Source organism: Oncorhynchus kisutch, linkage group LG17, assembly GCF_002021735.2.
Source record: "Oncorhynchus kisutch isolate 150728-3 linkage group LG17, Okis_V2, whole genome shotgun sequence".
Classification (NCBI taxonomy): domain Eukaryota; kingdom Metazoa; phylum Chordata; class Actinopteri; order Salmoniformes; family Salmonidae; genus Oncorhynchus; species Oncorhynchus kisutch.
In genome coordinates this window covers 41,593,238-41,619,106 of record NC_034190.2, presented here as the reverse complement: position 1 = coordinate 41,619,106, position 25,869 = coordinate 41,593,238, and the positions used below count along the sequence as shown (strand labels likewise).

At 42.0% G+C, this 25,869-nt stretch overlaps 1 protein-coding gene across 3 annotated transcripts; it reads left to right on the top strand.

The window, feature by feature from the left end:
• Positions 1-2,326: 2,326 nt before the first annotated feature.
• On the top strand, positions 2,327-25,599 carry LOC109907679 (histone-lysine N-methyltransferase SETDB1-A). 3 transcript variants are annotated; one of them, XM_020505794.2, is made up of 20 exons: positions 2,327-5,615; positions 6,341-6,595; positions 13,016-13,179; positions 13,292-13,350; positions 13,446-13,941; positions 14,091-14,270; positions 14,540-14,741; positions 15,165-15,238; positions 15,560-15,750; positions 15,943-16,060; positions 16,211-16,370; positions 18,788-19,001; positions 19,408-19,760; positions 20,272-20,388; positions 20,598-20,767; positions 23,431-23,559; positions 23,778-24,047; positions 24,287-24,456; positions 25,102-25,190; positions 25,374-25,599. In XM_020505794.2, exons 2-20 carry the CDS (start codon positions 6,411-6,413, stop codon positions 25,486-25,488), a joined length of 3,456 nt encoding a protein of 1,151 aa, XP_020361383.1. In that variant the 5' UTR covers positions 2,327-5,615; positions 6,341-6,410; the 3' UTR covers positions 25,489-25,599. The 3 variants fall into 3 exon arrangements, with proteins under 3 accessions (XP_020361383.1, XP_031649689.1, XP_020361384.1); XM_031793829.1 differs by having other exon boundaries at positions 5,106-5,214; XM_020505795.2 differs by having other exon boundaries at positions 5,158-5,268.
• Positions 25,600-25,869: the final 270 nt, after the last annotated feature.

The following is a 25,869-nucleotide window of genomic DNA, read 5'->3' as shown; positions in this document are numbered from 1 at the left end:
GAAAACCTGATGGAGTCTGCAAAAGACCTGAGACTGGGACGGAGATTTGTCTTCCAACAAGACAATGATCCAAAGCATAAAGCAAAATCTACAATGGAATGGTTCAAAAATAAACATATCCAGGTGTTAGAATGGCCAAGTCAAAGTCCAGACCTGAATCCAATCGAGAATCTGTGGAAAGAACTGAAAACTGCTGTTCACAAATGCTCTCCATCCAACCTCACTGAGCTCGAGCTGTTTTGCAAGGAGGAATGGGAAAAAATGTCAGTCTCTCGATGTGCAAAACTGATAGAGACATACCCCAAGCGACTTACGGCTGTAATCGCAGCAAAAGGTGGCGCTACAAAGTATTAACTTAGGGGCTGAATAATTTTGCACGCCCAATTTTTCAGTTTTTGGTTTGTTAAAAAAGTTTGAAATATCCAATAAATGTCGTTCCACTTCATGATTGTGTCCCACTTGTTGTTGATTCTTCACAAAGAAATACAGTTTTATATCTTTATGTTTGAAGCCTGAAATGTGGCAAAAGGTCGCAAAGTTCAAGGGGGCCGAATACTTTCGCAAGGCACTGTATGTTCCCTTCTATATGCAGACTGAACAAAGTATATTTGTATATTTACCCAAAGACCATAACCCCAGGGAACTGGCAATTGTCCCTTTGAACACGTGATTCAAAAACAACATGTTAAAAAATAAACATATTCGAATAACTTGTCAGCTTAGATTACAACTCCTTATAATTTCCTTTTTAGTTGGAACAAAATAATAGAATTTCAAAGTAATGGTACGATTTGAATAGAGACTGGTGTTTTTCATTCATTTTATAATTGAATCCCACCTGTTTCGATCATTTCTAATGAGATTTATCAGGTCTCATAGGAAAGTAATCGACACCATTCAAATATTTCCTCTCCCTCTTCTTTCCCTGGCCTTCTGAAACCATTTAAATACCTTTCAAAAACATTCCCATCATTCTGCATACCCAATGTGAAGCTGAATTGAAAACACCCCATAAAAAATAAATCCCACAGTGTCAACACCACTAACCCATATTCATAACCAGTAAATGGTGTGTATGTGCTGGTGTATGTGTGTGTTAAACCATATGTCGAAAATCAACAGAAATGGCCAGGCCTTCCCATGCTTTATTCAGCATGCACTACCCTTAGTCCCAGTACACACCCATATGATATTATATGATTGGTCTCTCACTGTCATAATCATGTACAAATATTCTGGTATTGTTAATAGACCAATTTCCAATCAACACATTTAATATCTGTTTCACCTTAGTGTCACGCCCTGACCATAGAGAGCCTTTTTATCCTCTATTTTGGTTAGGTCGGGGTGTGACTAGGGTGGGTAATCTAGGTTGTTTTATTTCTATGTTGGCCTGGTATGGTTCCCAATCAGAGGCAGCTGTTTAGCATTGTCTATGATTGGGGATCATATTTAGGCAGCCATTTCCCCACAGTTTTTTTTGTGGGATCTTGTTTATGTGTAGTGGCCTGTGAGCACTCCTTAGCTTCACGTATCGTTTGCTTATTTTATTGTTTTGTGCGTTTCACAAATAAAAAGATGTGGAACCCATATCACGTTGAGTGAACGGAGAGAGCCAGAGACCACCTGGGAGGAGATAGAGAGGTGGTCGGTCGACCCAAGGAGAGTACCAGAGCCCGTCTGGGATTAGTTGGAACAGTGTGAGGAGGGATACTGGAGAATGGAGTTGGCTAGGAGTATGCGGCACTGCAGGCGTTTGGAGGAATGTGTCATCGGTCCGGTGAAACCTGGGCTGGCTCCACGCATCTGGCCTCAAAGTGCGTCTCCCCAGTCCGGTACATCCTGTGTCTCCTCCTCGCACTCGCCCCGAAGTGCGTGTCACCAGTCCGGTGCCACCTGTGACGGCTCCACGCACCAGGCCTCCAGTGCGCTTTCCCAGTCCGTTAGATCCTTGTTATGGGATTTTTATGAATAATGACTAAATGATGTATACATTTAACATAGAATTATAACGAATATAATTTTACCCTGTCTTTCTAGTAGTGTTAAATAATGTTTGTTCATTAGGAAGGGGTTATGTAGCATAGATCTAGGAAGAAAGGAATGTATGTGGGTGTAGAAAGAGAATGAAGAGGGGCATTAACCTATGTTTGAACCGACCTGGCTGTAAATCTGGAGAGATAAGATAGGACAGGGAGAGCCCCACCAGAGCTCTAGTATCTGGGGGAGACTGGAACTGTCAGCTGAGTGGTTATAAGCTGTGGTGAGACTCATGAGAAAATCCATATGTTGGTGTGTATGTACAGTATATAACAAAGTATTGAGATAAACTTTTTTTATTGACCAAATACTTATTTTCCACCATAATTTGCAAATAAATTCATAAAAAATCCTACAATGTGATTTTCTGGATTTTTCCCCCTCATTTTGTCTGTCATAGTTTAAGTGTACCTATGATGAAAATTACAGGCCTCTCATCTTTTTAAGTGGGAGAACTTGCACAATTGGTTGCTGACTAAATACTTTTTTGCCCCACTGTATGTGCATAGGTTAGGATGGTATAAAAGGAATGTCTTTGTGTATGCATGTGAGAGCTCTTGCAAATAAACCTGGATCTGGTCAATTGTGAGCTGGGAATTCTGTCTGTTTTATTTAAGACCAGAACTTTACAACCTCTGGGTATCAGACAGATAAAGATAATTGGAATTTATGAACATTGATTACAAAATTACTGAATAGACCTGTGCCGGCTCTACGCACTAGGCCTCCAGTGCGCTTGCACAGTCCGGTACGTCCTGTGCCTGCTCCTCGCACTCGCCCTGAAGTGAGTGTCACCAGTCCGGTGCCAACTGTGCCGGCTCCACGCACCAGGCTTCTGGCGACGGTCCCCAGTCCAGAGCTTCCAGCGACGGTCCCCGGTCCGGAGCTTCCGGCGAGGGTCCAGGGCAGGAGGGTCCTCTGCGCCGGTGTCCAGTCCAGGCACGGTGTCCAGTCCCACTCCAAGGCCGGAGCCTTCTTCTGCACCGGGGTCCAGTCCAGGCACGGCGTCCAGTCCCGCTACATGGTAGGAGCCTTCCTCTGCGCTGATGTCCAGTCCAGGCACGGCGTTCTACCCGGCTCCATGGCTGGACACGTGGTCTGGGCGGGGGCAAAGTCCCGCACCAGAGCCGATGCTGGATCCGCAGGATGAGCGGGTTCTTTGTCCCGCACCAGAGCTGCCATCGATGCTGGCGGATCCGCAAGCAGAGTGGGTACCACAGCCGCCACCAACGCTAGAAGCCCATCCGGACCCTCTCCCATAGAGTCAGGTTTTGCAGCCGGAGTCCTCACCTTTGGGGGGGGGGTTACTGTACATAATAACATAATGCTCATCATGTTTACATCAATCCTCCTTATCAATGACTATATTTGTTATCACTAACCACTGCGTCACACTCAGTAAACATCTATTATTTTAAGATGAACCTGTAATGTGCCTAATGTAGAAAATACATCAGCCAATTCTTAATCAATTGACTGTCTTTTGTTACCTTCACTAGTCTACATCTCTTCCCTTAAATTAATCAGAGTTTGTTCTGACACTAGAATAGGGAGTATTGCTGATCTGCCATCAGCTGTTAAACGAACTGGGCCATCACTGGAATTAACTGTGTTTGTCCTGAGAATCCTATAGTTTTGGCATATTTGCCAGACATGGGGAGATGAGAGGCATAATTTGGATTTACACATGTGTAAGTGGCTCCAGTATCTATCATCATGGGTGTGCCTCTGTTTTCTATTTGAACCTGCAGCATAAGTTCTTGATCAGCTCTTGTGGATATCATTGAAAACTGAGCCTCCCCTGTAGGATTCTCTGGGCATCCCTAGTATCCCTGATTAGGCCCCACCCATGGGTTCACAGGGCCCTGTGGTTGTCTCTGATTGTTTTGCCAACCATTACAATGTTCATAAACTAACTAAAACATTTGAAAGTTCATTTTAGGTTTAGTAACCTCTTTGCTAATTATTTTACCCCTCCCTTCTATAATCCAATCCTTCTATTAAGTATTTTCCAAGGTAGGGCTATCCACTTCCCCGGACAATAATTCATTAGTCACGGCACTTAACACCTTGTATTAGAATCTTTACTATAATGTCTGCAAATTTATTACTGGATAATACAGATGACTTAATGTCTTATTCCAGTATATCGCATCAAATATCACTATTATTGATAACCCACGTTACCAAAACAATTCACACTTGTCTTCCTATTTCCACATAATCTTTCATAACAGTTAAACTTTTCTGGTTTCCTTCCTGCACCTTGCTCTGTCTCCCCTTTCCTTTCCAGTTCCTTTTATTTGACCTAAGAGGGCACAGAGTCTCCTTATCATCTTTCACCTCTATTTCTCTCTTTATTTCCACAACTCCAAACACCAGGGGGTATTACCCCATAAAGAGAAACTATAATTTCTAAAACCTCTGTCCTCCACGATAAAAAAATGGCTGGAAATCGGTGGTAATCATTTTAGCCAATGCAATATCAATTTGGTCTTGCTTTGATACAGACATAGATTTTGGCATAAACTGGTCCATAGAAGACTGCGCTGCGTAGGCCTACTTGACTGGGTGGATACATCTCCATGTGTGGAGGTGCTGGCTCCATCACTATCACCAGCAGGCCCGCTAGTTTCTTGAAACTCTGCTACAGCTAGCTTCACAGTTGGGTGCACATATGCCGATGTAGGTTGTGCGTATAACCGGCTTTATATGAGATTTTGTTTTGGCAAGTTCTACACTATGCTCTAACATGCTACTGTGCTTCCGACTCATTTTCCAGCTGTTGTCTTCACAGCTGTCCTTCCTCTCTCTCCTCGGCTGCTAAGTGTGTGAACGAATGTGTGCTTGAGCATTTAGGCCTATATTATTTTATTTCCTTTGTCGTTATTTGAATTAGTTAATTCTACTCATTTAAATATTTTGATTATTAATATCTTAATGATTTTATATTTTTATAAATACATTCGGCTCTTCTGATATGCGAGCCAGCTCTTAGAGCCGACTCATCACTATTAACTCGATACATTTAAGCAAATATATTAAAGTAGATCAGTGCAGTGCACATGTATATCCATCGTAGGAGAACACACCGGGGATAACGTTACCACCCACTGCCCAGTTTGCAAGCGTCTTCCAATTCATCATGGCGCCATCGTAGGAGAGCACACGGGGGTAACGTTACCATCCACTACCCTGTTTGCAAGCGTCTTCCAATTCATCATGGCGGTGGGTGTAGTAATAGTTAGTTAGCCTGCACACCCTGGTGATTTTACTTCGACCAAAGAGTATGCATGGGAAATTGGACAAAGCTAACGTTATATACTACCTGCGTTTAAAACACAAAGGTCTAAGAACTGCAACATGTTGAAAAAAATAGACTAAAACGGAACACTGTGACATACCCTCCCCCTTGCCTTGGTTGCTAAAGCTAACGTTCACTTAGCTAGCTGACTGGCTAAAGCTAACAATCACTTAGCTAGCTGACTGGCTAAAGCTAACGTTCATTTAGCTAGCTGACTGGGCTAACGTCGTCCGCGGAAGTGGACAGTGAATGTTTTTGCGGGAAGCTTCAGGTGAGAAAATACATGTTTTTTTTGCAACACAATTTGGTTAACCGAAGAAATTGAGTTATTCAGCTATAGTTTGCTAGATATGTAGCTAGCTATACTAGTTTATAGTTACCATTAAGACATTTGGATTAGCTAGCATAGTACTCGTAATACTAACGCTAGCTAAATATCGAATTGGGTTTAATTTAGCTAAACTAGCTAGCGTTACTAACTGTCGCATTAGATCCGCCAACTTCAATCTGATTAATCAGGCAAGATACGTTAGCGTCTATCTGATTAATCAGGCTGTAATACACACTTCGCGTTAATTTGTATACAAATAATAGATTATTTCACAACCTGCTTAATCAGACTGCGCTAACGTTAGCGAGCTAACGTTACCTCATAACATTCACTTTCTCTAACGTTACCTCAACATTCACTTTCTTCGCCGTCGTTGTGCAGTTTGGACCTTTTCATTACAGTAAAAATAAGAATTCGTTTGTTAATAGCTTACACTTAATATCTCTTTGAACTAATGAAAGGTGTTTTATCAACAACCGTGTAACAGTTCACGTGCCAAATGTGTTGATTTGTTGGGCGATTGACGATTTGTTAAGTCAAATGGCTCAATGTTTACATTACAACGCCAATTTTAATATCTAAACAAATAATGAAAGCATGGCCTGCAGTTAAATGTTATGAGCTCTTAGAAAAGCAGAAGGAAATTGACAATGTTTTGTCAACAGGACCAGAACACAGACCTACTGTTGAAAACCTGAGAGCACCCATTAGATAGGTGTCACAGTCTCCCAAGTGATGGAGAGTGGGGATGATGAGATGGAGATGACCGTGGGGGAGCTTCAGGGCTGGATACAGGAGGAGGTGGAGAATCAAGACTTGGTGAAACTCAGGAGGACCCAGCTGGCCCAGATGCAGAACCTAGTGCAGCGGAAGGAGAAGCAGGCCCTCTGCACCCGCACCCTTTTCAACACTGCCTGCGAGTGAGTGTTTTTCAGCCTGTTGGCTTAAGTGTTTTAGCCTGGTCCCAGATCTGCTGTCATGTCGACTTCTTGTCAGTTTCTCATGTCATATAGAAATGTTTGGCTTGACCGTGAGAAGTGGCATTGGTAAGAGCACAAACAGATCTGGGATCAGCCTATAAGTTTTGTTTTCTTGGTCTGCAATGCTAGCATCTTATTTTTATTGCAGCTTATTGGATGACTGTCATTCATATTACATTAACCCAGCTCAATGTAACATTGAAAGGTTTAGGCTAGTACATGATACTCTAGTTTTCCCTATACCCATCATGAGGTTACTACAACCTAGCCTACGAATGAAAGTTTATAACGTAGGTGCACAGGTCAGAGAGCGAGACAAATTGGAGTAATAAAGGTGACAGTGACATTCAATACCGCTATGCACACTCTTTCGTACATCTAGCTGATCTAGGGTGTCAAAACAGCTGCAAACGAGAGTTTCTATTGGATTTTTTATTTTTTATCTGCAGATTGAATACTAGGGGTGTGCCGAGTACTCGGACAAAACAAGTATTGTAACGGTGTTGTAATTATCTGTGATAGGAATAATTCATTCACTCGCATTCAGTCACTCGTTACATGGCACAAGTCTCCCCTTCTCCAAACATCATGTATGAATCAGAATCCGTAGCTGGTCGTTGTTGTTCAATATACCTATTTTCTGTCTACTTTGCTGGGGCGATATGGTTGATTTTGTCTGTCTACTTGGCATCGTTTAGTAGGCCTACTTCGTCTGTCTGTGTATAATTATTCCGTTGCTAATGACGTCTGTCGTCATGCTGTGATCCAAGCCCATGCTTCCTTGCTATTATTTATTTTCGCCCAGGCATGTTTACAGAGCGACAGATCAAAATTACAAATGTAGATATTTTATTTTGATTGTACAAATGTTGTGGCATAAGGGTCAGGAGAGAAGTTTTGCTCCTCTCGAAAGTTACATGAGGAAGAGGCTGTCACTACAGTCTCTGGGTCGAATCCAGGATGTATCACATCCGGCTGTGATTGGGAGTCCCATAGGGTGGCGCACAATTGGCCCAGTGTCGTCCACGTTTGGCCAGGGTAGGCCGCCATTGTAAATAAGAATTTGTTCTTAACTGACTCGCCCAGTTAAAGAAAGGTTAAATATATATGTTTTTTAAGGTACTTGGTTCCACTTTCTTAAAGCATTGAGCAAACAAGAACAGGTTCTCACCAGTTCTCACTGTCTAAGGGGAGTGATAAGATCTTTAGAGCCTCAACAGATGGAACAAGAATTCAGCCTGGCTGGGTCTTTTAGGAGCCAGTAATAAATCACTCCTTTGTGTGGTGTGTGAGGAGGGTACTGGACAGTTGTGGAAAATTACCAGTGCCATAGTACTATAAAACCAAAAGCTTACCTTGACTCAGAGTTTGGGTTGGATAGCCTTAGCCAGCTAGCCAACATAAGTATCATTCCTCTCTGTTTGAGTAGGCTAAACTAGCTAGCTGCATTAGCTAGTAAGTGAAATAAAATAATAAATAAATGATTTTGTTAACCTGTTAAACTATTGGCTAGTCAACTACTCACCACATTTTATGCAGTGCTAGCTAGCTGTAGCTTATGCTTTCAGTACAAGGTTCATTCTCTGATCCTTTGATTTGGTGGACAACATATCAGTTTGTGCTGCAAGAGCTCTAATAGGTTGGAGGATGTCCTTAGGAGGCTCATGGAAGAACCATGAGCCTCCTAGGACTTCTATTGAAGTCAATGTACTCAAAGGAGGATGGAAAATAGTTGTCCTGCAGCTGGTAGTTTGGTAGTTTACAGTCTAGTCCCATCGCTGCAACTCCCATACAGACTCGGGAGAGGCGAAGGTCGAGAGCCGTGTGTCCTCCGAAACACAACCCAGCCAAGCTGCACTGCTTCTTGACGCAATGCCCTCTAGACCCGGAAGCCAACCGCACCAATGTGTCAGAGGAAACACTGAACACCTGGCGAGCATTTCAGTGTGTATTGCGCCCGGCCCGCCACAGGAGTCGCTAGTGCGCGATGGCACAAGAACATCCCTGCTGGCCAAACCCTCCTCTAACCCGGACGATGCTGGGCGAATTGTTTGCCACCATGGGTCTCCCGGTCGCGGCTGGCTGCGACAGAGCCTGGCCTCGAACCAAGATCTCTAGTGGCACAGCTAGCACTGTGATGCAGTGCCTTAGACTACTGTGCCACTCGGGAGATAAGTGTTTGTTACTGTAATTTCATAATTCCAATATGTTTTCTTTAATTGAATTCACTTAGTCTATTTTATGAGAATTTGTAAGATTCTTATTTGCATAAAATAGACAGAGACCAGTCTTATCAAAAATAGATAATAGTATTTATTCTCGGAGCGCGCTGCCATGTAACCACGAACAACAGTTTATATACAAAATATGACGTCATAGGTTATAAAATATTCTTTCTCCCAACAGTTCAAAAGTTCATTCGAGATAAACCTTCTGAAGTTTTCATCCATCACCATTCAGCAGACAGTTCCAGCTAATGGAAAACCTAAGGAAACACACACTGCCTTATCTAAACATCCCAGAGCTAAGTTGAGTCGGTTCAGCCAGAGGTTAATTACCCTTTCTGCTTACTTAAAAAACCCCACTTCCAATCTTCTCCAACCTGGCTGGAATGGTATTTATTTAATTACCCCCTTTTTCAGGCTCCACAATCCCTCACTTATGAATTCATATTGTTAATCAGATATAATAAAACAGAGTATAAGTTTACTTAGTTACAGTTCTATTTAAAATGGGGATATTGTTTAGTCATTATTCCTAACAGTGTTTCAATCAGTTATTTGATGACGTGAATATATTTAGTATAGTTTTTATCTAAAAAGGATACCTTTTTAATATTTCACTTTTCATTTTTCAGAAATTCACCGAGTAGGATGATCCTCCCTTTACTCCTCTGAGGAGCCTCCACTGTAGCATATACATGTGAGACTGTTGTCTGCAGCAGTGCTATTGGACTCGTGGCTGTGGATTTGTTGTGCACTGATTTGACTGTTGACATTCCAAAGGCTGCAGTTCCGAATTCTTCGGAAGCCTCTTCCCGGTAGCTAAAGATCCGAAGCTTCTGTGCATGTGTAGGATTCTCTACTTTATGCACAGTCTCTGCTCTACTCGTTCGGCTGCCCAGAGAACAGGCTACTCTGACAATAAAAAATTAAATAAAAAGATCAAATCTAAATCAATGTCTGCAAGATCACATAATGATCGATTCTACACAGAACCGACTATAATAGCAGAGTATAACGTTACTGTAAGACAAAAACAACCTCACTTCCCTCATGCGGACAACTCAACAGCACTAAGCACTAGGCAAAATATGTGCTTTGATTGAAACACAGGTATGCTACAGTTTGTTAACCTTTCTAGCGCAGGGGAACCCCTCTACAACATTCTGCTGAAAAGGCAGCGCCCGAAATACAAAAATATTTTTTTTAAATATGTAACTTTCACACATTAACAAGTCCAATACAGCAAATTAAAGATAAACATATTGTTAATCTACCCATCATGTCCGATTTAAAAAAATGCTTTACAGCGAAAGCACCACATATGATTGTTAGGTCATAGCCAAGTCAGAAAAACACAGCCATTTTTCCAGCCAAAGATAGGAGTCACAAAAAGCAGAAATATAGATTAAATTAACCACTAACCTTTGATCTTCATCAGATGACATTCATAGGACATCATGTTACACAATACATGTATGTTTTGTTCGATAATGTGCATATTTACATCCAGAAATCTCAGTTTACATTGGTGCCTTACGTGCAGTAATGTTTTGATTCCAAAACATCCAGCGATTTTGCAGAAACACTCATAATAAACATCGATAAAAGATACAAGTGTTATTCACAGAATTAAAGAGACTTCTCCTTAACCTGTTGCGACGAGCAATCCCGTATCCGGGATCCTATTTATAGCCTCAGGCTCATTACCATAACGCAACGTTAACTATTCATGAAAATCGCAAATGAAATGAAATAAATATATTTGCTCTCAAGCTTAGCCTTTTGTTAACAACGCTGTCATCTCAGATTTTCGAAATATGCTTTTGAACCATAGCTAAACAAGCATTTGTGTAAGAGTATTGATAGCTAGCATAGCATTAAGCCTAGCATTCAGCATGCAACATTTTCACAAAAACAAGAAAAGCATTCAAATAAAATCATTTACCTTTGAAGAACTTCAGATGTTTTCAATGAGGAGACTCTCAGTTAGATAGCAAATGTTCAGTTTTTCCAAAAATATTATTTGTGTAGGAGAAATCGCTCCGTTTTGTTCATCACGTTTGGGTAAGAAAACCCCCGAAAATTAAGTCATTACAACGCAAACTTTTTTCCAAATTAACTCCATAATATCGACAGAAACATGGCAAACGTTGTTTAGAATCAATCCTCAAGGTGTTTTTCACATATCTATCTGATAAATAATTAGTGGCAGTTGACTTTCTCCTCTGAAGAAAATGGAACGCGCATGGAGCTGGAGATTACACAATAATTTCGACGGAGGACACCGGGAAGACACCTGGTAAATGTAGTCTCTTATGGTCAATCTTTCAATGATATGCCTACAAATACGTCACAATGCTGCAGACACCTTGGGGAAAGTGCAGGCTCATTCCTGGCGCATTCACAGCCATATAAGGAGACATTGGAACACAGGGCATTCAAAATCTGGACCATTTCCTGTATGAAATTTCATCTTGGTTTCGCCTGTAGCATTAGTTCTGGGGCACTCACAGATAATATCTTTGCAGTTTTGGAAATGTCAGAGTTTTTTTCTTTCCAAAGCTGTCAATTACATGCATAGTCGAGCATCTTTTCGTGACTAAATATCTTGTTTAAAACGGGAACGTTTTTTATCCAAAAATTAAAAGAGCGCCCCCTATCTCGAAGAAGTTAATGCAACAGCTGTGTCAGATTTTTTTTAAACTTTACAAGCATAATCTGAGAACGGCGCTCAGAACCCAAAACAGACATTTTGGAGTCAACAAAGTTAGAAACAACACCATAAATATTCACTTACCTTTGATCTTCATCAGAAGGCTCTCCCAGGAATCCCAGGTCGACAATAAATGACTGATTTGTTCCATAAAGTCCGTCATTTATGTCCAAATAGCCACTTGTTGTTAGCGTGTTCAGCCCAGTAATCCATCTTCATGAGACAAAAACTCAAAGTTATACTTTGAGTTATACTCTGTTATACTCACACACATCATACAAACAGTTTTAGAAACTTCAGAGTGTTTTCTATCCAATACTAATAATAATATGCATATATTAGCATCTGGGACAGAGTAGGAGGCAGTTCACTCTGGGCACGCTATTCATCCACAAATGAAAATGCTGCCCCCTACCCCAAAAAGGCTACAGCACTCTGCTCTAAAATTAGCTCACTGTACATAATAATTCTAAACAATACTGTACTTCAAAACAACACTACATAACTCAGGAAGATCTAAGTGTATATTCCCATGAAACTGATTTGAGATCAAATGGTTGGCATGTGTCGTGGACATTTCCTGTATTACCAAATCATGAGGGCAAACCACACACAAGTCAGAGTTATCATAAAGTCCATCTTTAATTATATGAGCTTCACCATAGCCCTGTGACTCTCAGATCAATTCAGTGTCTATAAATGAATTCTCTGAGAGTGCTTACAAAAGTCCTTAGTATCATTTATAGCAAAGACACACCCATCAAAACTCACATGACCAATAACAGGTCTTAGGAACATTCTACAAAGAACATTTTACCAGAAAAGAGTATCCTATAATTTATAGCATTAGCTATAAATTATTGTTCAGTTTGGTCTCCTAAACCGAAGCACTTATCTCGTTCTTGGTACCACTTAGAACCAAACATTACCTCATCCAATGGCATATATCAATTACACCCCCTCCTGGACAAGCTTACAGAGAGACGTGACTGGCACACAGCCATTGTGGAGCCAACCTAACTGGTTCCCCATTAATCACACCATCCCTTCACATGGTTTAGGAATAGTTAGACACATTCACAGATAAGACTAACCCGACCTCTCCCCTCTCTGGGCCCAAGTAACTTTACCCACATAAGCATGCTTATGAAAATTAATAAAACATCTTATTTATAAATGTTACCTAAAGGATTCTGATTCTGCCGCGACACATGCAGAAGCTGCGTGGATGTTTCACCAGTAAAACTTTAAGAATTATAATTTATGATTGAGTGAGAAATGTGAAGGCAGGGTGACCATAAAAATATGTGCGTAGAGGTAAAGAAACGTGCGGCAGAATGTGGGGAAGAAGCTTCCAGGGAGGGCGGGAACAGGGCTGTTACCTTCGGGACCGCAACCTCTGCCTTGACTGTTTCTCCACAGGTCTGTGGTGGAGTGTGAGACCGTTATGAAGGCGCTGTACAGCAAACTGGGCATGGAGTACAGAGACACAGACTCTGAAGATGAAGGAGTGGGCCAGCAAAGCATCATTGAGATTGATGATGGGGACGCTGACAGAAACGACAACACCATGGCCACAGACGGAGGTAAGGGATTGAGGGAGATGTTGTTTCAATGGGAACAGAGGGGATGGGATGTGATCCTCAATCTCAATACGTTATGCTTTATTGTTTAATCTCCGTTCTATCGTTTTCTCAGTTGCTGCTTCCGATTCGGCTCCTGGAGAAGTCCCAGCTACAGACAGTGACACAGAAAATGTGAGAACGTAGCCAGATAGGATGTAAATGCACACACTTCTATGTGTGTGGTCTCGGCCATGCTCCTGACATGCTTTTCTCTCATTCTTCCTTAGTACAATGACATGGCAGATGACATGGAGAGCATGCCATCCTCTCCAGCTGTGACCACCCCTTTTGTGACTGTAACTGTTGCCCCAAATGAAGCCTCAAACACTAATGATACCCCAGCAACTCCCCTTGCTGAGTCAGAGTCTGAACCACCAAGTCCACAAGAAGACAGCGGTGATGAGTATACTCCATCAAAATCAAAAAAGATCTCAACAAAACGTCCAGAGTCCAGCAAACGTGGACGGCCGAGAAAAGGTGAAAGGAAGAGAAGAGAATCTGTCCGAACCAAGCATCAACTTGTGTCTTACAGGGAAGACTCACCGCCTGCCCCAACAAATCCTTCTGTGCCATCGAAACCACAAAAGCCCAAAGCAGGTGACTGCTCTGCGTCGACAAAACAGCAGAACTCAAGCAAAGGTGGCACAGCTTCCCCACCAAAATTACAGGAGGCCAGCAAAAGTGGTTCCACTGTCCCATTAAAACAACAAGAGGCCAGAAAAGGTGACTTGTGCTTTGCATTTTGGACTTCAAATGTCTGACCTTGTTTTGTATTATTGGTCTTCTCTAAATTGCTTTCAACTTGATGTCAGTGATATATCTTTAATGAAAATCTTTAGTTCACATGGTGGTCTTCTCGCTCTCTCTGACAGAAACGTCCACTCCATTTGTGGTGACCAGCGTGTCGCAAGCTCCGACACATGCACCAAACCCTGCCACTCAGCCACCTCCCGGCCTCACAGAGGAGGAGATTAAGACTGATATGAAGGTCCTGGCTAGGAGGAGGACCAAGACCTGGCACTCAGGAAGGATTACAGAAATCAAACCATCAGGTAAGAACACACACAACCACTGATTTATTTATATTCTCATTGTATTTGTTTGTAATGGTATAGATATGTCCATTCGTCTATGCTTGATGTGTTGTAATGTATGCACAGAGCTGCAAACAAATTGTCCCCATGGGGACAATAATCTCTTCTTATCTCAAGTCACTTTGACATATCTAGTCATAAATCTGCTTTTATATCAGTTCATGTCCTTTACAGAATTCTTAGTTTTTTTCCATGATCTCTATATCTCAACCATTGACGCTCCACAGAGAATGGAAGCAGGTATAAGGTGGACTTTAGCGAGAAAGGGAGAAGCATGCTGTCAGGACACCACATAGCCTTTGACCAGACTGCTTCACTGGAGAGGCTGTACGTGGGTGTGCGCGTGGTGGCCAAGTTCAAGGACGCCGAGCAGTCCTGGTTCTACTCTGGCATTCTGGCTGAGCTCCCCAACCGAAAGAACCGCATGAGGTATGAGAGTGTGTGAGTAGGGCTGTGGCGTTCATTACATTTAGTCAGCCTTTCGATTGTCATGCAAATAATTGCCGGTCTCACAGTAATTGAGCATTAATTAACATAAACACGTTTAGCATCTCATGGCTTACACCATAACCTACAAGCCACTGATGTGGACCTTTGGAACATAAATCCATTTAATATAGCCTACACCCCTCAAACTCAACTCTGGACCTCGAAGCCAGTTCCTCTGCATTTTTTAATTGTTCCCCTCTAATCAGGGACAGTGTACATTTATCAGGTAGAACAGTCAGCGTAGCAGCCATATGTGATAGTATTATGTGTGATTGGTTGGATGATATTATATGTAAACATCATGCTGAATGTGATCCATCAATGTCTTAGTAAAGCTCTGTGGCGCTCCTTCTTGTGTTTCAGGTTCCTGGTCTTTTTTGATGACGGCACACCTTCCTATGTCGGTTTGCCGGATCTTCACATTGTTTGCAGACCACGTAAGAACAGCCTCAGACTTAAATAAAAAAAATAAAAAAGTCTCTCTTATACTCAATACTTCTTGGCTCAATCTTGTTTGATCCTCCTACCAAATGTAGGATGTTTTATTCAGATCCAGCTGTAGTTGGGTGAATCCACCTGTGCAACAAGATATACCAAAGTAATTTGAGTTATCCATTTTTCAATTAATTGGCTTGTACGGAGCAGTTGTTGTTGTCATGCTACAAGTTTAATCTGCAATGCAGGTGTTGGTGAGATTCTTGCAGATACCACACAGACTCACTCGAGCTAAGCCTCCTGTCTCTCTCTATCGACTGCAGTGCCGGAGGTGTGGGAGGACATAGAGGATGAGGCCAACAGGGAGTTCATCAAGGATTACATCAAGGTGTATCCCAACCCGCCTATGGCCCAGTACAGACCAGGCCAGCCCATCAACGTGGAGTTTGAGGGGATCCAGAGGAGGACAGAAGTAGAGCAGATTGACTGCAGCTTGTTGTGCGTCATCTTCAAGGTGAGAAGCTACAACTACTTAGTCTGTAACCATGAATTAAATTGATAGTGATTGACTTGCAGTATATTGTGCCTGGTATTCTGGTTATGCTTACCTAACTGAAGTCTAATTATTCACTGACACACATAATGCCAAGCCTTTTTTCCTGTATGTCTCACTGTGTGGTAAAGTGTGTCTGTGTGGTGTTCTCAGGATGACGAACATAAGGAATGGGTGTACCGAGGCTCTCTGCGTCTGGAGCATATGGCCAACATGAAGAAACGTGTTGAGGAGGCAAAGGATAAACCAACAGTGACACGGCCCAACAGTGGTAAGTGTCTGTCTTATCTCCTTTTTATTCTGTGCCCTGTTGATAAATAATGAACACATCTACAGCCTTGTGTTTGTCTGAATGAACATCTACATCAGCCATCTGGACAATGTGTTTATTTAGCGAGCACACTCTTTGTCCATCACCCAGGGGGAGCAGTTTCGACTACTACTACAATCCACCAGACTAGCACGGCTGCTGCCAACAAACCTCACGTCAACCCCTCGTCAACAGTAATACCAGCGCAGGTCACTTCCAACAATGTCAGCCAGGGCCAGCCAGCTGCTGGTAAACAGTCGGCATCCGTAGGGTGAGTAGAATTTGTCTTGTGTTTATACTGTTTCTGTACTCTTTTCAAAAGTGCGTCTTGCACAAATTTCTTGAATATGTATTTCCTGCATACATTATTATTCAATTTTATTAGGGTGGAAGGTAGCCTAGCGGTTAGAGCAGGGGTGGGCAATTCCAGTCCTCGAGGGCCTGATTGCTGTCACAGTTTTACCCCAGCTAACACACCTGACTCCAATAATCACCTAATCATGATCTTCAGTTTAGAATGCAATTTGATTAATCAGCTGTGTTCGCTAGGAGGAAAAAGTGTGCCACCAATCAGGTTCCCGAGGACTGGAGTTGCCCACCCCTGGGTTAGAGCGTTGGGCCAGTAACCCATGTGGCGGAAGAATCAGAATTAGTTGTGTAACAGATCATTAAGATGTCTTATCTGCATAATATGCTTAGGTGATATACTTGTTATTAGAATGTATCCCTTTGGACTCAGTTGCACTTCTTCCCTCAGCTGGGGCTTGTCACAAGAATTTTCAATCCCAATTATGATAACTAAACAATTATTTAAGCTTTGACCAATCCCTGAGATTTGTAAGACCCTGGGTTTAAAATAATTAGGCAAAGACTCAGCTTCTGCAAAAGGTTCGTAAGCTTTATTGAGAGAACGTTTTAAAGTCAACCAAAATTTGAACAGTCTTTATAACCCCCTCTACACACACACACAGTTTTATCACTTTAATACCAGCCTTGGCAGTTTCTCGCCGTTCTCTCCTCCCTAGGTTAGAGAGGCCTTGAAAGGGCCCTCCTGTTGTCAGCTTTTTCAGAGTTATCATGTGTAGTCTACCTGCCTCTGTTTTCTCAACCATACATTTCTCCCTCTTGTCCCTCACATACATTATTGGAATATAGTCTTATTATTCTAATACATTTCACATAGTCTTAGATGTTTCTGGGTGGAATTCTTTAGTCATTACTTTAAACATATAAATTCCCTTATCAGGCTCAAGTCACCTGGGGCCCAGAGAGGGGAGAGGTCAGGCGTGTCTTTCACATGTCCCTGGTGCTATGCAGAATATCAGAAAGGGAAGAGGACAGGAGGGAACGTTGTCTTCATATGTGAATGTGTCTACCTATTCTTAAACCATGTGAAGGGATGGTGTGATTAATGGGGAACCAATTACTTGTCTCTACAATGTTTGTGCGCCAGTCACTCCCTCCTTTGGCATTGGGGGATGTGTGTGGTAGTGTCTGGAACCATTGTAAGTCATCTCTGATGTTGCACTTATCCTGGGATAGTGTATGACCTAGAGGCTTACTCCCCTCAGTGAGCTTGTCCAGGAGTGGGGTCAAGAAGAGGTTTTTCTTGAGATGGGAGTATCTGGAGTTGACAATTGGTTTATGCCATTGGATGAGTAGGTGTTTATGTGCTATGAAGTTCCAGGAACGAGATTGGAACCTCGTGTTATGAACCAAAATGAATGGTAATTTATAGCGAATGCTCTCTGGCTACGGGATACTCCTTTCTCATTTAAAAAGTCCTTGTGACCCGTTCAAAACATCTGTGGTTTGCTATGTCGAATAATTGATATGTTTTAAAGATACTGATTAAATAATTCTACCCTGAAACGTAACCATTAGGGAGTATATTTTATGTAGCATGTATAAGGAATAATTAAAGTATTAAACATAAGTCCAATTTAGGTTGGACTGGGAGAGAGAGAAATGTGTGTGTGCCTAAGAAAATACCGAAGAACAATTCAACTGTTTGAACCGACCTGGCAGGAACTCTGAGAAACTTATGAGGACAGGGAGTACTTCTCAAGGTTTCCCTAATCTCGGGGAATGGAACTGTCGGCTGGGCAGTGATACACAGTGGTGAGAACTATAAAGAGAAACTCACCTACTGTTTGGGTGGAAGTATGTGCGTAGAATACCTACTGTTTGTGTGCAGCTATAAAATGGATGTCTTTGTATAATGGACTTTAGAACGTTCTCTGAATAAACTGCTATCTTTTTTTACTTTTTACTTTTACCTTTATTTAACTAGGCAAGTCAGTTAAGAACAAACGACAACTTGGTACCATGTCAACTCGGGGATTTGAACATAAAACCTTTCGCTTACTAGTCCAATGCTCTAACCACTAGGCTACCCTGCCGCCCCAAAGGTGGCATTTTTTGCATATGCTGAGTCTTTGACTAATTTTTATTAAACCCTTGGTCTTCCAGATCTCTGGGATTGGTCAGAGCTATTGATTCAGTTATTATCATTGGGATTGAAGATTCTCGTGACACACCATGACACATGGTGTCACACACACCGTGACACAGGTCCAATATAAGTACCCCTTATTTAACCTTTGGATCCTTGTTTCAGGCTGTCAACCTTTCCTCCCTCGTTCAATCTCCCTCAAACCTATGTCATCCTCTCCCTGGTCATGTCAGGAGGCCCTTTGGCCAGGATCGTACAACTGACAAGGAGTCGTCTGTCATCACAGCTAAAGGTTCGGTCACCTTCACTCCCCACCGTTGCTGCCCCGCCTGCCTGAACTGCATCCGGTCAAAGGTCGAGGCCAAGCACCGTGGACGCAACCCGCTGCTCATCCCCCTGCTCTGCGAGTTCCGCCGCATGAAGGGCCGCCACCGGGTCAATAACAAGGTGGGTGTAGGGTGAAGTTTCCCCTAGATGCTGATCATGGGTTAGATGGGCATTTTCCCCTCTAATGGTTCAGGTTAGGATTGGGGGAGGTGAAGCTGATCCTAGGGGAAACTTCACCCCTGGTCAGTAACAAGGTGAGCACCTAGCTAACTGGACTGTCTGGAACATCATACTTTATGATACAGAAGTCTGCCATTACCTATAGTGATTACTCAGCTCCAGGGGTGTTAGGTCATGCCTGATGCTGTGCTCTTCTTAACTGGAGAATTTGGAGCAGAGCAATTGCTAAAAATAATGTATAGTTCTGTTGTCATCCAAGATTCATACCTGTAGTTATTCAAAACTCTGGTATAGTTGTGCTGTTTTTTTGGGTTTTCTCACCTCCTTCCTCCTCTGTCTCTCTCAGACGTATTTCCACATATTTTACCGGTCGCCGTGTGGCCTCAGCCTGAGCAACATGACTGCTGTGCAGGACTACCTTCAACAGACACGCTGTGACTTCCTCTTCCTGGACATGTTCTGCCTGGACCCCTTTGTGTCTGTGACCACCACTCACCAGCCCCGGCCCTACAAGATCAACATCCCAGACCTGACGCTGGGCAGAGAGAACCAGCCGCTGTCCTGCATCAACGAGCTCAACAGCATCCGGCCACTCTCAGTGATCTACAACAAGCAGCGTGTCGCAGCCAGTGGGGTCTCCATCAACACCAGTTCAGACTTTCTGATGGGCTGCGACTGCACGGACGGCTGCAGGGACAGGTGTGTGTCACAGGGGTTAAAGTTCTCCATCACTGCAACTTATTTCCTTAACCTTTTTTTAAAGACTGGACAAGGAGTTTAATAGATGTACAAAATATCCCTCTTTCCCTAAAAGCATGATGGTCATTATTTTTTGTTTTACATGAAAAGGGAGGTTAACTTGACCCCTCAGACAATCGATCTAAGATCGACTTAAGTTTCAGTCATGGTATTTTTTTGTGGTTGCTTTAACCCCTAGTGTGTCATCATGGTGCCATGTTTTTGATACTCTTTGATTTCTGTAATGCAAAGTATGTACCAAGAGTTAAAGGTAGTAGCCAATGAAGAGGGGTGTAATTCCCTAATGTGGCACATCTAAAACATTTTTTTTTTAAACATGTCAAATTACAGCTAGTCTATATCCATTCACCCAATGGCGATGTCTTAATCGGGTTATATTTAGGGGTATTTGGGGTATGTATAGGTTGTTTTGACATAAGCATTTATGGACATGTGTATTGTGTTGATGTAGGTCGGCATGCTCCTGTCACCAGCTGACCATCCAGGCCACAGCCCTGTTGCCAGCGGGCCCTGAGGACGTCAACGCTGGCTACACACACAAGAGGCTGGAGAAACGCCTCTCCACAGGGTGAGGCTGTTAATTGACAGATGGAAATGATCCATCAATCTCAATATCCATTTGACTGTTGGTCTCAGTTTTCTCCTTCCTCTCAAGCTCTTTCTCTGCATTTGTTTTTGTGACAGGCTTTTGAGAGCAATGTCTGAAAAGCCCTTATTATTATTATTATTATTATTATTATTATTATTTCTATATCAACCACCTCCCTCTGTCTGCAGTATATATGAGTGCAATGCACTGTGCCGCTGTGACCCACGGGTGTGCTCTAACCGGGTGGTGCAGCATGGCCTTCAGCTGCGGCTACAGCTCTTCATGACCGTGGGGAAGAGCTGGGGAATCCGCTGCCTGGATGACATTGCCAAGGGCACCTTCATCTGCACCTACACTGGTGAGTGAGCTAGTAATCTAACCTAATTTAACCCAACACAGACAGACTGCTGTTAAGTATGACTTCTGCTGATTACATACTAGAGCTGACCCCTTTAGTCGACTGGTCAATTGTTTGGTCGATAGGCTGTTAGTCGACCAAGATTTCTTTAGTCGAGCAGTAGCAAAAATGCGCTTTCTCCCTCATTGGATAGCGGTCGCTGTCCACGGTTCTGAAACATATCAGTGCGCTGTTGGTGCCTTTTTCCTTTACTATGTTGCTATGTGCATAATTGTCACGAGAATTTTCAATCACAATGATAATAACTAACAATCAATAAACTTTGACTAATCCCCGAGGTTCGTAAGACCCTGGGTTTAATAATAATTTGGCAAAGACTAAGCTTATGCAAAAGGTTAGTACGGTTTATTCACGAGAACGTTCTGAAGTCCATAATACAAAGACTTCCATTTTATAACTTGCTCCCCACTTACGCACATACTTCCACACAAACAGTAGATATCCTACGCACATACATACACACGAACAGTAGGTGAGTTGTATCCTTCCCCAGAGTTCTCACCACTGTGTATCACTACCCAGCCAACAGCTCCATTCCCCCGAGATTAGAGGAACCTTGAGAAGGACTCCCTGTCCTATCATAAGTTTCTCAGAGTTCTAGCCAGGTCGGGTCAAACACAGTTGAATTGTTCTCGGTATTTTCTTAGGCACACACATTTCTCTCCCTCACAGGTCTCTTCTGAATCTTGTTGGACTTACGTTTAATACTTTAATTATTCATTATACATGTTACATAAACTAATAATTACTAATAATTTATGTTTCAGGGTGGGGTTCTGTAATCATTACCTTTAAGCATATAATTCCCTTATCAATAATAGCAAAGTTAACCAGCATATTGGTGTTGAGAACAATGCCGTGGCGATAGCAGCAGAATGAGGAGATGAAAAAACAGCCCTTGCCTTAATTGTCTCAAGTGGAGAGGAAACCGCAACTTAATTAGGTCTATAGTCAATTAGGTCTGTAATCAATAGCCTAACTGTTAAATGTGCCTGGCTTTATAAATCATCAATATATCTGTTTTTGTTTAATAGACTACTGATTCTGTGAGCACCAAGCCTCATGCAACAACATGTCAAGTAAACAATTTCACAAATTGATAAATGTTTTTAATCTTTGTTTTGCTGTAATAAAGACTTTACACTTTGTGTTAGCACAGCCTCTCTGGTATTATTTTTAATTGATTTAGTGATTACACCAAATATTTATAATAATAGCGCTCCTTTTTCTTGATCTCCTTGATGCTATTATTAGTAAAATAGTAATAATGTAATTAACATTAGTAGGCTTAGTATTGCAACCTTGAATTACCACCATCGAGTTGTAGGCCTAAAAGCACATCCTGTTTAGAAAACAAAAACAGTAACTGATTCGATAAATTGAACGAAGTGCTGCGCATAAGGGATATATGAATGGCCTACTAGTAGCCTATCAACGTTCACAGTGAATGATTTTGTTTATATGTTTTGTGCGTATAAATTGAATATTGCCAAATGCATCAGTAAAAAGTATTGAGCCTATTTAATGCAACCCTTGCTGTTAATAGATGGCAAAGCAGCAGCATACAACTGACCTAAACGTTTGGAAATGATGAGTTAACTTTCTTATCCGTAGCCTTAAAATGCATCTCAAGTGCAATTGCACTGTTTAGCTGACTCTGAAGGCTTGAGGGCATTTGGGACATACTGCAGATAACTAAAATATCCTCATGATTATGATCACACTTCATCAATTCAAATATTATGGCGACACTAAAGGAAATATGGTTTAGGAACTTGGGAACCAAGCTCGAGTTATCAGTGTGGCCTAATCACCTGGACATGTTGAAATTCTGTATCTTCACGCCAAGAATAAAAACCTCCAGGTTTCCTTCATAACTGTCAATTTATTGGGGAAAAGAGAATTACTGGGGGCAGTTTGGGGGGGGGGGGGGGGACAATCCCGTCCGAATCGTTATCTAGAATTAGGGACATTCTAGTAATGCTAGTCCCGTGCGAGTAGGTCTTTGGTCACGTGCATGCGATGCATACAAGGGTTGAGGGGGAATGGGTCATGTTTTTCCAAATCAAATGAGGGATTTTGGAACTTTTCAGTTACATGTTTAATTATCTGTGGTGGTCGCTACAGCAGGGAGGAGAGAGACCACGGGTGCTAACTGTCTATTTTCTTACACAGTGCAGCAAGTCTGAGCCAGGCGGCACAATCAAATCAATTGGGGTCGGACTCCCTCTAGTAATTTGTGTGTCTTAATTATTTCATCAAACAGTTCGCCTAAAGCGTCAGACAAGCTCAGTGCATATAGTTGATTTGATTCAAACACATAGGCTGTCTATATGGAAAAAAACATGTTTATACATTTCTACCAATCAATTGGTCAAAAGAACAGACACCTCTTGGTCGACCAAGATTTGTTTTTGTCGGGGACAGCCCTATTACATACACTATTAGTCTTATTCTGCAATGCTATATATATATATATATATATAATTTTAGTGCTCAATACAAGCCCTCTAGTAGTGTAGCCCTCTTCTCTCCTACTCATTCTTCCTGTTTATATTCCACACAATGCTCACAACTTTTTCCTTTGCCATCTCTCCCCTTAGGGATAATCATGAACAAGAAGAGTTTGAGCACAGAGGGCAACATGTACATGGTCAACCTGAACCACATAGAGGGAGCTGAGAGCAAGGAGGGTTACGAGAGTGAGGCCCGCTGCTCCGACAATGAGTCAGGTACAGACATGCAGAGCCTGGCCTCACCTGCAGCCATAGCATCAGATCTACCCTATTTGTGTATTATGTTTATATGAATGTGAAAAAGATACACTGGGTTTCCATGTTGATTCATGAACTGTAAATACACATACCCAGTGGGGACACAGAGATCACGGAGTGCAAAGAGAAACAGAACTGATCATCTCTGTAATGTTGCGGCCTCTGTTCTCCATCAGGTTCAGAAGAGCCCATAGAAGAAGACAACAGTGAACATGATGATGACTGTGATGAAGGGGGTGGTGATGAAGAGGGAAACCACGACAAAGAGCCGCTACGTATGAAGAACTTATATGATGAAGAACCCAGTGACTATGAGGACAGTTATGAGGACAAGGATTATGATGTCAGTGAAGATGATGGCGGCTCTGATGATGACTTCAGGCACAACGTCTCCTCTATGGAGAGGAGCTACGTCACCCGCAGGCATGCCAAAATACTACAGGAGGGTAAGAGGAAACAGTATATACGGAACAAACATGGAGGGAAACTAAAAAGTTCAGTAGAGAATTCATTCTTATTTGGTTTTTATAAATGTTGGTTTCTCAAAATACTGTAGGAAGGTAGAGGAAAGTAAAAGCACAGACAAAAATCTAGACAAACTTCTATGAATTCTCCACTATTTTGGGATTTTTAAAATGTTAGTTTTTTTGGTTCCCAGACTAATCAAATGACACTTCTTTCATAGACCCAGCGAAGAAATCGGGCTCTGCCGCCAAATCTTCTGACCAGCAGGATGGTACAGCAGAGGGAAATGACAAGGAGGCCTCAAATGCCACTAGGCATTTCTTTGATGGGGAGGAGTCATGCTACGTCATCGACGCAAAGCTAGAGGGGAATGTGGGTCGTTACCTCAATGTGAGTCATGAGGAGGAATATTCAGAGGGTATCGTGTGTTGGATAGTATGCCCTGACTGTATTTTACCTATATCCATACTTCTCAGAGATCTGCCAAGTATACATCTGATAAGGGAATTTATATGTTTAAAGTAATGACTAAAGAAGTCCACCCTCAAACGTAATTATTAGACTAAAATCCAATAAGGTTTGGTTGAGACAAGTTAAGCGTGAGAATTGTGTGACTGAGAAAACAGAGGACAATTGAACTATACATGACCTGACCTGGTTGAAACTTATGACAGGAAAGAGGCCCTGTCAAGGTCTGTCTAATCTAGGGAGGAAGGGAACGGCAGAACTGCCAGCTTGGTAGAATAGTGATAAACGAGGAATGTGGACGTGGGGAAAGATACAGCCCTGTTTGTGCGCGTGTAAGTAGGTGGGGGTGGGAGTTATAAAGTTATTGTCTTTGCATTTTTTACTTTAGGTTCGTAAGCTTTATTCAGAGAACATTCTTTTACAGAAGCTCAGTCTTTGCCTAATTATTATTATTAAACCCAGGGTCTTACAAACCTCTGGGATTGGTCAAAGCTTAAATAGTTGTTTAGTTATTATTGGGATTGAAAATTTGTGACAACATCTTATCCTTTTTTTTTCTCTCTACAGCATAGCTGCCAACCAAACCTGTTTGCGCAGAATGTTTTTGTGGACACACATGACCTTCGATTCCCCTGGGTGGCCTTCTTTGCCAGCAAGTTAGTGACCTTCTGTTATTATATTATCTATTGCTTGGTCTTTTGTGAATCCAAGCCAGGATTAATGTGGGTTCTGCTCATGCCTTTGGCTCTATAATAAATGCCCATGCCCAGGTGGACTAAAGCATGTGTATTATAACATACACTTCAGTATATTCATCATATTGTCTTTTTATTTTTCAGGCGCATTAGAGCTGGTACAGAGCTGGCGTGGGATTATAAATGTGAGCTTGGTGTGAAAAGGTCGTCAAGAGTCCTGAATTGTCGCTGTGATCCAGAGTGCAGGGAAAAGTTATGAAAGCCCATACTACTACTTCCAGCTTCACCGCTGCAGTAAATGTATGAATATACTGTAATAGGTAGTCTTAACCTTTTTTCAATAAAAAAAATGAACGTTTTTGTATTTTAATCATGCACTGAGTTTTTTTTGTTCATATTACAATTCTTAAATTGTGCTTTAATAAATTAATTCAAGTATTTAAATGTACTTTATAGCATTCCTAATTTATTCTGCAAATGTGTTCTGCCAGAATATATTAGTAAACTATATTCACAAATGTTGAAGTTATTTCTGAAGAACTTACGGTATTAAACATTAGTAAAGGCACTAGCTCGCACCTGAAGAAGGGTCTGTCCGGAAAAAAACAGTAGCTCTGTGGTCTGGCTGCGGCTGGAAGAG